General features: G+C 36.3%; 1 protein-coding gene and 1 pseudogene across 1 annotated transcript; one reads left to right on the plus strand and one right to left on the minus strand.

Annotated features, from left to right (window-relative positions):
* Positions 1-9,380: 9,380 nt before the first annotated feature.
* On the plus strand, positions 9,381-11,947 carry LOC120216607 (annotated as a pseudogene).
* A 293-nt stretch (positions 11,948-12,240) lies between these two features.
* On the minus strand, positions 12,241-13,999 carry LOC120216608 (protein arginine N-methyltransferase 2-like). The gene is given in 5 exon segments (XM_039213971.1): positions 12,241-12,457; positions 12,460-12,717; positions 12,720-12,731; positions 13,050-13,445; positions 13,646-13,999. Coding segments are annotated over 5 exon segments (975 nt in total). The 5' UTR covers positions 13,920-13,999; the 3' UTR covers positions 12,241-12,422.
* Between the last annotated feature and the right edge of the window lie 455 nt (positions 14,000-14,454).

Genomic DNA, 14,454 nt, shown 5'->3' on the forward strand with positions numbered 1-14,454 from the left:
GACTCCACCGCAATTAATCATAAAAATAAGAGTAAGATGATCAAAGGAAATGAATTAATTAGAACAGAGAGTTGATTTCGAAACCCATGCAAAATACGCATCTCAGTGAACGAGCTGGCACTGTTACGAAGGAGCAAATATATATACGCACAAAAGCTATGTACTGTGGTGGCATTGGACGTGGAGAGGTGTGATGTGAACCGGAGCGTACTCGGCTTGTTCTGGTGATGAGACTAATTTGCATGACCACAGCTCACATAGACTGCATTTTTTGCGTGTATTTGTTCTATTCCTTTGTTAAATTACACACGAACAAATCAGGTTTGGGACTATGTGCAGGCCTTCAAAACGAATGGGCTTTGCAGAATTTCATATTATGGACGGCACTTAGCAAGCTACTAGGTGAACGTTTAGAGTGTCAAGACTCATCTTATTATTCATGTGACTTAAATATAATATAATTATTTTTAAAATAAAGATGACATGTTAGTAGATGATGAGACAACTCATAATCTTATCATTGTATAAGTTCGAGTTTGAAGTTTTATAATTGATGACATGAAAACTATAATAGCGAATTTGTTCTGTTTCCTAATTAAAATTATTATTAATGTACACAAATTATCTTAGTGGTTAAGATTGATATTATTCTTAAGAATTCTAGATTCGAACACCAACATCTATAAAAGTGTTTAAATTTTATTGTCAACTAGTTAAAGTCTTTAAAATAGATATTGTATTTATAATCACATCAGTTTAATAAAAAAATATATTTTTTTGGATAAATTGTTGTGTATTATCTAAGAAAACGAAAAACCTGCTATAAAGTACAAGGTAAAAGGGAATTCATGTACAAAAAACTAGGAGATACCCTAAGTAGCACAAAGCCTTCTATTTACAGGGCTCAAGGAATCTATACATCAATTTCTAACATTAATTCTATCTATATCCCTTAATACCAACAATCTTATCAACTGAATGAGTTTTTCCCTTAAAAACCCGACAATTTCTCTCCTCCCACACAGAATAAATATGGACACTCAATGCAATTTTAAAAATGTAAACCAACAGTGTTATCCTTCATCTGGGTACAAACCCAAACCAATTCATGATCGCAATCCGTAACAGCTCTACCAACATTACACAACCTAAGAACCTTCTCCCAAATACAACAAGAAAAAGAATAGTAAAAAAAGAGGCACTCCCTCAATTCTAAGGCAGGAGAACAGATCGCACAGAAGGGATCAACGACAATATTCCGCAACAATCTATCCTTAATACTAAGCTTACTAAGAATAGCCAACCAAGTAATGGCAGAGTGTTCAAGAACATGCATAGAAAACCATATTAGCTTTTTCCATGGAACATGAGGTACCTTATGTCTAATCTCATCCTAAATTTAGATGACATTTACCTTCTGTCCATTCAAACTAGAAGAGATGACTAAAGCAGTTTCATCTCTCATTTAAACAATTTTTTCAAGCTCAACTAGCATTGAACGTAATCGGAGTAAAAACTAGCTCCCTTTTAAAAAAGGCTTAATATAAAAAAGGTGCTCAATATGTCGTTTTTTAGTTCAGTGCCTACGTTTTTTTCATTTTAGTTTAGTGTTAAAGTTTCATTCGTAACTCAAAATGGTCACGCTCAGTTACAGTTAACCATTAAAAATCGCGTGACATATTTTTTAATATTAAAAAATCTTTATCTTCTTCTTCTCCTTTATCGTCTCCAGTTTGGGTTCAGTTATGGGCGACAAACCGATGAGCAACGCGTATTTTTTCTGCAACTGAGGCGTCATGCACACTCTACTTGAACATCTCTTCGATGTCGTCTTTCATTTTACTTTCTTCCATCAACTCATGTATAAACTCATCGGAAACTCGTATTCTCAATGTTGGCCTTCTCTGCCAACCGAGGAGAAGAGTATCTAGGGTTGGCAAAGGAAGCAATGGTGACGAACGATAAAGCTGTCTGGAAAACTTGTTGGGGAAGAAGAAAGTAGTTGTGGCCGAGGAACTCACTTTCGAAGGCGTAGAGAAGGTTGCTGCATGATGAGCATTGCTGCTCGTGGCGGCGGCTGCGGTTGTAGTCTCGTATTCTCAAACACCCGGACTCACTGTTTTCGACTTGGAAAGGTTGACAAGCAGCGGCCTTCTCTGCCAACCGAAGAGACGAGTATCGAGCGTTGGCGAATGAAGCAATTGTGACGAATGATAAGCCATCTGGAAAACTTGTTGGGGAAGAAGAAATAGTTGTGGCAGAGGAACTCACTTTCAGAGGCGCAGAGAAGGTTGCTACATATGAGCTTTAAAGCTCGTGCGGCGGCTGCGGTTGTAGTCTTTCTCTTCCTTTTCTTCTTCTTCCTCTCGCATTCACTTCTGTTTTCCTGAAGTTGCTGTTGTGCAAATCTCCTTAGTCTTCTATGTTCCTCTTCTGGGTTACCAGTAAGATTTAATTTCTACAACACATAAATAATCATCATAAAAAAATGTTAAAAATTGAAAATGTTCTATTTTGCTGCTAAGAATGAGTGAAAGTAAACATACTCTTGGATTTTATCGAGTTGATTAACAGTGTTGGCAGTGTTGAAGGAGGTTGACAGTAACAAGGCGCTCATTGCCATCATTGTAGAACCAGTGAATCACCCGTCGACAATGCGATGATATCACCTTTACGGAACCGCCGAATCTTCTAGTGTTGGTAACCAAGCTGAGTTATGGACCGTTTATTTTTTTTCATTTTAATTTATTTTTTATTTGTAAAAATTAATTTTTTAATATTAAAAATAGTCACGTGGTATTTTTAATGGGCTAACGACCAAACTTAACGGTCCGTCACGACGTAACTCATTTTGAGTTACAGAATAGAACGTTAGACACTGAACTAGAAAAACGAACATACATTAGGCATATTTTTTATATTTAAGCTTTTAAAAAATATTGTTAATGCATTATATAATACTTTAAAAATCTCAAAGTTTTATAGAATATTTTCATTATTTGTCATAAAACTCTTTATACTATTGAATGAGATAGATTAATTATATAATTTTAATATTAAATAAATAATTAATTAAATACTTTACCCTAGTTGATACCTTTCTTTTCTTTAGATTTTGTGTTATTTTTATAGATGAGATCAACTTTTTCTTCATTGAATTTATTTAGTTGACGTCGACCACCGATTCATTTTTTTTGTTTTTTATGGCACATTTCTCTCTACCATTGTGGTATATTTTATGTCTTCTTTCTCAATCATTTGGCTATTTTTTATTTTATGTTTTCTCAGAGTTGAATTTGACAATATTAGAACTGATCAAGATGGTGTTATTTATAATCTTATTGATCTTTCTACTATGGACCCTCAAATTGAATTTGGGTAAGCGATTTTGTGTTCGTGTATAGTTTATCACGATACTCGATCTAATTTGCAGTAATATTATCACAAGGGAAGTGTAGAACCCTATGCCAGTATGACACATAATCGTCGATGAGAGTATCACACGAAACCACTGAAGTGACTAACCAAAATTTTCTTTATCATATTCAATGAAAAAACATTTATTAATAATTATTGTGATAAAATTGACAATAACTTTCATACAAACAGTTTATAGTCGGGAGCTCGCACAAATACAAAAATCAAATGTACAGACCTTGAATTTAAAACAAGTTACGTCTTGATTATGCAAAATAAGGGTTAAAATATACATGCCTCTAAAAATAAATCGAGACATACTTTTCTCTGAAAATATGGGTCTGGATCTACCAGTACAAAAGTTCTTCAGTGCTTACAAATTCCAATGTTGAGTTAACTATCTCAGGCCACACTAATAACTAAATCATATTAACATGGGTTCATTTATAACATTCTCATACATCTGATAAAAAGGTATAATGAATCTATTTAATCTCAATCTTAACGAGTATCCCTGTGATACTCACTCTCTAGCTATGGTAGACATTATGGTGCAGCAGAGGGATCTCTGTATCTCGGAGCTCACACACACAATCTAGTCTACCAAGGATGTGGCCCCTGAAATTTCTTCATCGACACCACCTTTGACTAGATCACCCCTTGCGAGTGTCGGACCTTGCGCCCTAGATAGTTTTTAGTGTCTTACACACTCTCTAAGGATATACGGACTGATTCTATACTTCAACACCTAAACTAAAGGAACTCGGGTGTCTGATTTATTTCCGAGCATCAAACAATGCTAGTCTTTTATCCCTACTTTATCTCGTTTCTATGTTTGATTGGTGTTATTATTGTCCACCTGTAATCTTATTTAAGAGTAATTATAAAGTTATTGGAAACCTCATTTCCCTATTATAATCCCCAAAAAATCCTTAACTTAATATCGCTGATACCATATTGGCATTTCAGTATCGGTACTGACTTCTAAGTATCGATACTTTGCCTTAGGTATCGATACTCTACCCTATTATTACATGCTTTGAATAAGGATAATATCAATACTTACCATCTAGCATCGATACTTCCAAGCTGGGTACCGATACAAAACGGGGTATCGATACTAAATTTTGATTCAATGTTAGAAAAAAATCTCAGTATCAGTACTCCTATGGGGAGTATCGATGTTTCTACCTTGGGTATCGATACTCCCATGAGTACCGATACCAATTTTAGCTTCGATGTTTTCAAAATTGAAGGAGTATCGATACTCCCGTTCAACTAAGCCAATTTACACTTCCTAAAGAACAATATCGGTACTGTTCTTACAGTATCGAGACCCCTTCTCAAAAAGGCCTTACTTAGGCTCAAATTTACACCGAACTCGTCCACATTGCTACAATGAGGTTCTCAATTATTATTAATGTCTTATGTGATCAATAAGAGTCATAAATAAGGCTTCAAAACATACTTATTCCATTAACATGCTCTTCAAGCTTATTTCTAAATTTTCATGCTATATAACACTTCTAATGACCCACTAGAAGTATGAAGAAGTTGTAAGTGTGGTTACCTTGTATTCTTGGCTAAAATACAAAACCCCCAACTCACTCAAGTGGTGTTTTCTTTTCCTTAGCTTTGAGCTTCTCCCACTTCTTTCACTATTCAAGAGTAAGAAAAGAAATTTTAAGCGAACTAAGTGATGGAAATAAGGATGAGAACATTTCCTAAAACTTAAATCTATCAAAACAACTTAAATCCAAGATTTCTCTTAAACCTCCCAAAATCCATTTTGGAAACTCAATCTAAAACTTGCAATATGGAGCTCAAATTAAGCTTGAAAGATGATGATTCACATTCTTACCTTGGCTTAACCAACTAGAATTAGAATGCTTAAAAATCTCTACTTGAGAAAGGAAAAGGTAGAGAAGAAAATGGAAGGAAAGAATAAGAAGAGTTGGTGAGGTATTTGGGGGTTAATTTACATAACTTGATATAAAATAAGGGAAAGTTTTCAGCTTAAAACAAAATGGGTAAACTACACTTTAGGTCATACACTTTCAAGCTCATACAAATCATTACCTTTAATAAATTTTTTGGGCCCAACTCAAGCCAATCCAAATAAACTTAGTCCAAGCTATTTAAATAAACCCTTTGGGCTTTAAAATGTATCTAGGGTTGACCCAAACTACTGACGAGTTTCGGGGCGTTACAGTAAGATTCAAAGGAAGAAACCTACCTATCCTATGCAACTATCAATCGTAGAGACTATCACCACCCGAGTCAGAATGTTTTTGATAAAATTATTAATTTTATTCATCTGAGGGATTATTAGAAAAATGTGAATTTAGTTGATGGATTTAATATTTATATTAAATTCATATTCTTTTTTACTATTGCAAATTAAAAGATAATTTTAATTTGAATATTAGTAGGATAATAATTAGTCTCTGAATATGTCAATTTGAAAAGATATTTTTTTTTTTTAACTTTGAATATTAAAGATAATTATATACTTTTGTATGTTTCAAATTAAAATAATATTTATTTAAGTTTGAATGATAAAAGGAATTTATCTTTTGAATATTTCAAATTAAAAGATATTATTATCAACTTAAAGTTGAATATTAAAAGACATATGGTTGAATTAATTCTCTCTTGGAAATCTCCTATAAATAGTGAGTGGAACTGCTAGGTTAAACACAAGTTTGACAAGTTGAATTATGAATAAGTTTTCATTTAAGATTTCAAGAACTTATCATATCTCGAAAAAGTTTTCTCTTCCACTATTTTTTGCGGTGATAGACGAAGGCAATGTTAATTTGTGATCTCTACTGTTGTGCTACAACGAACTCGAGCACCAAAGGAGTGACTTAAAATTGTCTTAAGGAAACTGTATAACAACATGCCTCAATTGTTTCCGATCGATAGCTCAAAAATAAAAAATAAAAAATAAAAAGATTATTTTTATTTCCATTTATTTTAATGAAGTTCAACATCTTTTTTTTTTAATTTTTTTCTCATGTTTGATTTCGTTTAAGAAAAATAACAATATCAAGACGGAGTAAACTTGTTCATTCCCTTTATTCCTTTGATTTTATAATGGTTTTATTTTATTATTATGTTTTCTATATTATTCTCTAATTAACACAATTTTTGTAACAAGGATTGTATCTCTACATGCATCCAAGCCTCCCAGCCCTAATAATTGCATGCAACTCCAGCCATATAACAATCTTTGAAAGCAAACCGGAGCATATAAGAGTTTAGAAAATGGAAGGAACTGGTAAACTGGTCCCTGCTAAACTTTTTGACAAAACATAAATTATCAAATATGTTGATTGATGGACAGCCATGGTGATTCGGGGACATGAAATACTCCACCTTTAAAGATGAAAGAGGCCCACGAAAGCATTTGATTCCATGAACAAAAAAGGCGCAAGGAACTGCATAAAGCTTGAAGATTCTGAAATCTGAAACCACAGCCAGCCAACCATTATTTCTGGCGTTTTTATATCTTTTGTCTTGCCAACATGATTGAATGTGAACTGAAATTGATAAGATACCGACATAAAATGAACCACCTTCGACGGTAAATGGTCCAATGTGTCCATTGTTTCAAACTCTATTGATTGAACATGATATACTGCACAAAATACCTTAGATAACCAGTTTTTCAGGTCCAAAATTAAATGTTTTGAGTCTGCTAAGATCAGTTTAGTTGAAACCCAGCAATCAATCAATAAAGGCCTCACATGATAAAAATTGAAATTGAGTGACACTTTCAAGAGATGAACCCGTTGCTATTCACCTTCAAAAGGAGTAAAGTTAATAAAATAGACTTATTGCTCGTTTCGACAAAAAATATTGCAGAATTAATTGCTAACGACACTGATCCAAAGAATACCTGGCTATCATTACAGGAGTACGGGTCCATTTCCAGCAATTTGCCACTCAGATAGAGTGGGAGAAACAAACCTTTCGTTTCAGTTGATTAAGCATTCCAATAATTCCATCATTTAATCAACTTTTTTTATTACTTTATGCCAATTTTATCAGGGAATATGGCTTAATGACTCGATGTTCACATACTGTACGGGAATCTAAATCCTCTTTTCTCAGCCATGAATTGGTTGGTTTGGCCTTTGGGATATGGCCAATTCATGAGCTTCCACTATGGCTCTGGCAGCCTGATAATGATCACTTATTGGATTAAAAAAGTTGAACAGCCGGTAACTTTAATCTTTGTCAGCAATTTCAACAAACGGGAAATTAGTGGATTCCCCACCATCACTTTACGTTGTACGATGAAGGTGGGATTTTGGGTGCAAAGGGAGTGCTGATTTATAAGAAAAGATAACATGCATGTTGGAATAATCATCACATAAATGATCATTTACGTGGAAGTTTTTTCATTTACAATGAATACGATGAAGGTGGGATAACTTGTTGTAATAATCACTTGAATCATGTTGCAGATTCTGTTTTCAGAATTTATAATGAAAGCAATTCCCTCATATATTCATTGCTTCCGTGTTAATTACTGAAAAAGAAATGGCCCCTTAATCGGTTCACATGTTGAACTGAGCATATTTTCCAGCAAATTCACCATTTCTACAGCGATGATTGATGGCCTTTAACTCTGTCTAATTAAAAAGACTAAAATTGACAGGACATCTGCTTACCTGTTACAAGTGTGACAGTGTCCCGAACTGTTTGGAATCTTATCTTTTATACCTTGGATTTCTAAACTGAAGTCTGTTATAAATTCAGTCTTTTAAAATTATAAATTAGCCGAAAGAAAATGAGTAGCCATTATTTAAGGGTAAAGTATAGTAATGGTCACTGAACTTGTCTGAATCTTTCATTTAGGTCCCCCAACTTTTAAAAATTATAATACAATCCCCCAATATTTAGTTCGTTTGCAATATGGTCTCCGACGTTACACTGCCGTTAGAAGACGATGATATGGCAGTGAGATCACCGTTTGCAAAACTTGCAAAACAATCTTTAATTTTATTCTAAACCCCAAATTCCAAAATAATTCAATTATATTCTAAACCCTAAATTCCAAAAATAATCAAAATAATATTGAGTTAACCAAGATTTCATGTCAACCAAGATTTATATAATTTTTTTTATTTTTTTATGTTTTGATTGAGTTGTATTCGGTGAAAATTGATTGTTATTGTTCGATTGAGTTCATGTGCAATTGAATGGTGGGGTATGGATGTGTAAATGATGCCAAGTTCATGTGAAAATTGATTGTTACTATTCTGAAAATTTATAGATTTAAGTTCATGAAAAAAATGTTTCACATTCATGTCCCAACAACCAATATTTAAATAGCATCAATGTTTACAATATTTTATTCAAACTCAGTACCCAATACACATGCAACACGATCTTAAAAACAATAAGAAATTAGAACTCAATATACATACCATCAAACGTCATTTACACATGCATACCCCACCATTCAATTGCACATGAACTCAATTTAACAGTAACAATTAATTTTCATTCAATACAACTCAATCGAAACATCAAAAAAATAAAAAAAATTATATAAATCTTTGTTAGCATGAAATCTTGGTTAACACAATATTATTTGAAGTATTTTAGAATTTTGGGTTTAGAATGTAATTGAATTATTTTGAAATTTGGGGTTTAGAATGAAATTGAGGACTATTTTACAAGTGTTAAAAGTTGAGGGACATAAATGTAAGTGCCTGAAAAGTTTAGTGACTATTTATATTTTTCCTTTTTTCATAACTGCAAACGGTGATCTAACTGCCACGTCAGCATCTTTTAAAGGCAGTGTGCATTGCAAGTTTTAAAGTTTGGGACCTAAATGAAAATTCAGAAAAGGTCAGCGACCATTACTATATTTTACCCTTATTTTAATCACCAGAAGAAATTTCTACTAGGGATATTTGTCGGGAACCGATTTGGGGTTAAACCCCTCTCTCCTCATATAGTAGACCCTTGGTAACCAATGCATTGCAAAGTCGAGCAGTTCTTGTTTCCTAGACTGAAAGCCATGAAGTCATTGAAGTTCAAACCAGTAGATGTTTTATTCCTGAGTTTGTATCATGCATGCATCGTAGCAGAAGAGAAGCTCCAGCAAGCCAAAAGGACTTACATAGTCCACATGGACAAGTCCAACATGCCAGAAAGTTTCACTCATCACTCCCTCTGGTATGACTCATCTTTAAAAACTGTTTCAGACTCGGCATCCGTGCTTTACCAATATGAAAACGTAGTCCATGGCTACTCCACGATGCTAACAGCTGAGGAAGCTGAATCGCTCGGCGAACAACCTGGAATTCTCTCTGTTTTACCCGATGTGATATACAAACTGCACACAACTCGGACGCCGGAGTTCCTTGGATTAGAAAAGAGCACGGCTCTCTTCCCCACCTCTGGTTCGATGGGTGAGGTGATTGTTGGCATTTTGGACACCGGAGTGTGGCCTGAACTTAAAAGTTTCGATGACTCGCAGCTTGGGCCAGTACCATCACGCTGGAAAGGCAGCTGCGAGGTGGGGAGAAACTTCAGCGCATCAAGCTGCAACAGGAAACTAATTGGTGCCAGGTTTTTCTCAAAAGGGTACGAAGCTGCGTTTGGACCCATAGATGAATCGATGGAGTCGAAGTCCCCGAGAGATGATGATGGACACGGAACTCACACAGCAACTACAGCTGCCGGGTCAGCTGTTCCCTTCGCTAACTTGCTAGGATATGCTTCTGGGACAGCACGGGGGATGGCTTCACAAGCCCGAGTGGCCATCTATAAGGTGTGTTGGCTTGGTGGGTGTTTTGGCTCTGATGTTGTAGCAGCCTTGGATGCAGCTGTTGCGGATAGAGTGGATGTTTTGTCGATGTCTATTGGGGGAGGACTATCAGAGTACTATGTTGACACTGTTGCCATTGGAGCATTCTCAGCAGCCGCAAATGGAATTTTTGTATCTTGTTCAGCTGGAAACAGTGGACCCACACCAGGCAGCTTGTCAAATGTTGCACCATGGATAACAACTGTAGGTGCTGGAACGTTGGACCGTGATTTCCCTGCCTCTATTACTTTGGGAAACAATGAAAAATACTCTGGCGTGACACTTTATAATGGAAAGGAGTTATCTGATTCCATGGTGCCACTAGTTTATGGTGGTAACATCAGTAATTCAAGTGGTGGAAATCTTTGCATGACTGGAAGTTTTGTTCCGGAAAAAGTTTCAGGGAAAATTGTGGTATGTGATCGAGGGGGTAGTGCGAGGGTGCAAAAGGGTGTTGCTGTGAAAGAAGCTGGTGGTGTAGGGATGATTTTATCAAACACCGATACATACGGGGAAGAGCTAGTTGCCGACGCGCATCTTTTACCTTCCGCAGCTGTTGGACAGAAGACTGGGGATGCAATCAAGAATATATAGCTTCCGATCGTAATCCAACGGCCATAATTGGTCCTGGAACCACAAAGTTAGGCGTTCAACCATCTCCCGTGGTAGCAGCATTCAGTTCTAGAGGTCCAAACCCAGTCACTCCAGCAATACTTAAGCCAGACATTATCGCACCAGGAGTCAATATCCTTGCTGGGTGGACCGGTGCAGTTGGTCCGACCGGGTTAGATGGTGACCCAAGGCATGTAAACTTCAACATCATTTCAGGCACATCAATGTCATGTCCCCATGTTAGTGGGTTGGCTGCACTTCTCAAGGCTGCTCATCCAGAATGGAGTCCAGCTGCAATTAAATCTGCCCTCATGACCACAGCTTACACAGCTTATAAAAGTGGTCAAAAAGTCGAAGATGTTGCCACTGGAGGACCAGCAACACCATTCGATTATGGTGCCGGGCATGTGGATCCAGTTGCAGCCCTTGATCCTGGCCTTGTCTATGATGCCACTATCGATGACTATCTAGGTTTTCTTTGTGCCTTGAACTACACACCAAACCAAATTAAGAGCACTACCCATAGAGACTTCACTTGTCAAAAAAGCAAAAAGTATACTCTGGGAGATTTTAACTACCCATCCTTCTCTGTTCCCCTGGAAACTGCATTAGGCAAGGGTGCAGCCGGCGTCTCAAGCACCATCAACTATACTAGGACCCTTACTAATGTTGGTGCCCCAGCAACATACAAGATTTCTTTGTATTCACAGACTCAAGCAGTGAAAATGTCGGTCGTGCCAGCAACGCTTACTTTTGGTGCACAGTACGAGAAAAAAAGTTATACCGTGACATTCACAACGAGTTCTATGCCGTCCGGGACAACCAGCTTTGCCCATCTCGAATGGTCAGATGGAAAACACATTGTTCGCAGTCCAATAGCTTTCAGTTGGACATAATCATGACATCGACTGGGTTCATGATACTAATACTGAGACTTCCGAGCGCCCTTAAAGCACAAGCGATATCCCTTAACAGTATATGAATCCGTCTCAAACTATATTATATTACAGCAACGTGCAAAGCAGATGCAACTGTGTTCGTCAATGCTCTCCAAGAAAATCAGGGGACAGTAAATTGGGTTTTAAAGAGAAAAAAATGTCGGGGCAGGTGAGGAAATAATGTACAGTGGCCAAGCTATATAAGGAACTGGCATGTAATTTAAACAGGATTCCTAGTTTAAGTGTTTTACAAGTCTTTATATCTTGCATTCTTTACAATAGTCAAAAGACTTTCAGATTGGTTATCTAGTTTGGACAACGATGGAATATTAACTGACTAAATTGTCCTTTTTACTAGCCACAAAGCTTATCCAGACAAAGGAATTTGGAATAGATCCAGTACATACACAATGAGCTAATTCTTGTTAAATAACCAATTCTCTGAAAGATGTTATCAACACAGTGAATCCAGAAACAAAAAGATAGACCAACATCGTCTATTACCGGTCAGTCATCTTGCACAATCCTAACAATCCGAAGTCAGGAAATGTATGGAAGATGATACTGAAGTGCTTTAGATAAATCCAAATTTAAGGGAGAAAGTAATTCAAATATAGAACACATCATTCAGATTCCTGTGTAGACTGACAAACGGGAGATAATACGTATCAAGTTGCCAATATTTCTGACTCACACCACGCACTTCTTCTCCTAAGCAATCCTTCACAGGCAAGGGGATTAATTGCGTCGAGTACCCCAGATTCTCCAGTTCTAGTGAAACTAAATGGCAGTAAACGACATGGAAGAATGCATTACCTCCACAAAGACCATTAAAAAACGAGTAGATTCCTCCAGGCTTCAATAACTTAGGAAGATGCTGATGAAACTCTCTCAGGTCTTCGTAATATTCTCCATAGTGTCAAAGAAAATACCTATAAAGGTTTCACATGCAATTCAAGGTGTTATTTAAGTAGGTAACCCTATATATCACAAGGATACATTTCCATGGTAACAAGGTTATTACTCTACACTAGCTGGTAGCACTTCCTTTCTAAAGTTTCCTTCAAGGTAAGAGCTCAAACTATTAATATTAAATAACCAAAGCCAAATACTCTAATCATTCAAAGAAAAGAAACTACACTATCTTGCAACTCCAACGGAATAATAAGAACATACCATAGCATGAGTAGCATACATGGTGATACATAGATGTGCACAGAGATTGAGTGGTAAAAGAAAACTCAACTTACCATCATATGATTCAAGTTGTGAAAGAACATCTTGCCAACGCCCAAATATTATTTTCACATTATTCTTCTTGCCCCAACCGGTGCGAAGCATGCGTTCATAGACCTCCGGATGAGCCTCGACAATTGTGTGCGTAGCTGGACCATACTGTTGAATAGCTGTATCCACAAGACCCATTCCAAACCCAACATTTAGTATGTTACCACCTCCAGAGCAAACAGCTTTAGCATGAGCTTCCATCAATGGTTTCTCCCAAGCCATCATCACAGCCTTGCTATCAGAGTCCATCAACTTATCCTCACTAAAAGTAACTCTATCTTCCAAGTAATCCCCTTCGGAATCACCATTCTTTTTTGTTTTCCTTGCAATGGTTCCCAAAATCAATTCGGCCTGAATTCCTGTTCAATTACAGACATTTATGTTTGTCAACACATCAGATACATTCACTGTTGAAATCTCCACCGTCGGTCCTTTTGAAACAACGGGTAACCTTTTTTCTCTAACTGGTTTCAATTACTGAATTTAATGAATTATTCGGCTTCCTAAATCTCTTTGATATTAAACTTCATGTAGAGAGTTAAACAAAGTAACGGATTACCAGCGTTGAGAAGGACTTCAAAGGCTTCCTGGTGACCGGCGTCCATGGAAAAGTCGCCAGCTGATTGGTTTGATGGAGAAAGAGCGTTCCAAGGCGCGCCAGCCTCAAGGAGAGCTTTGACTACATCGGTATGCCCGAGATTGGCGGCGTGCATGAGCGGCGTGAGTCCATTCCTGTCGAAGAAGGAGACGTCGACTCCTGATGCTATCAAAGATTTCGCTTTCGCGACGTCGCCGTTTCTTGCAGCTTCGCAGAGTTGCTGCCCTTTTTCCATGTCTGCGCTTACTGTAGTTGGTATAGAGAGGAAATGTGAAGCAAAACCCTACTAAGCAGTGTGACAAAGATCAACATCGTTTTTCCCCCTTTTCACAAAGTTATGGCATAATTACACATATCTCTCTCAACTTTTCTGAATTTATGTTCCATTCCCGTTTGTACGGAAGGGCAGGCCTAGCCTCACTCAACTACTAGACCAACTTTTAAAGGCCCAAAATCTCAGCAAAAGAGAGTTTTTCTTTTTCAATATCAATTCATAAATTTTGAACTTCTAATTCCATCATTCAAACTCAACAAAAAATTACTATATCGATCCTCTTGGTCACATTATCTTCCATTTTAATTATTAAAAATTATTTATTTTAATCTAATTATTAAATTAATAATTTAATATTTACTAAAATTTTAATAAAATGTTATTTGATACAAATTATATAATGGAGTCAAACTTTATTTATAATTAATATAAAAGTGTTATATTTTTTAATTAAATATCGAGGCATTATATTTTTGAGATAAATACCGAAATTTAA

This window comes from Hibiscus syriacus, unplaced genomic scaffold (genome assembly GCF_006381635.1).
Source record: "Hibiscus syriacus cultivar Baekdansim isolate YM2019G1 unplaced genomic scaffold, ASM638163v2 tig00110162_pilon, whole genome shotgun sequence".
Lineage (NCBI taxonomy): Eukaryota > Viridiplantae > Streptophyta > Magnoliopsida > Malvales > Malvaceae > Hibiscus > Hibiscus syriacus.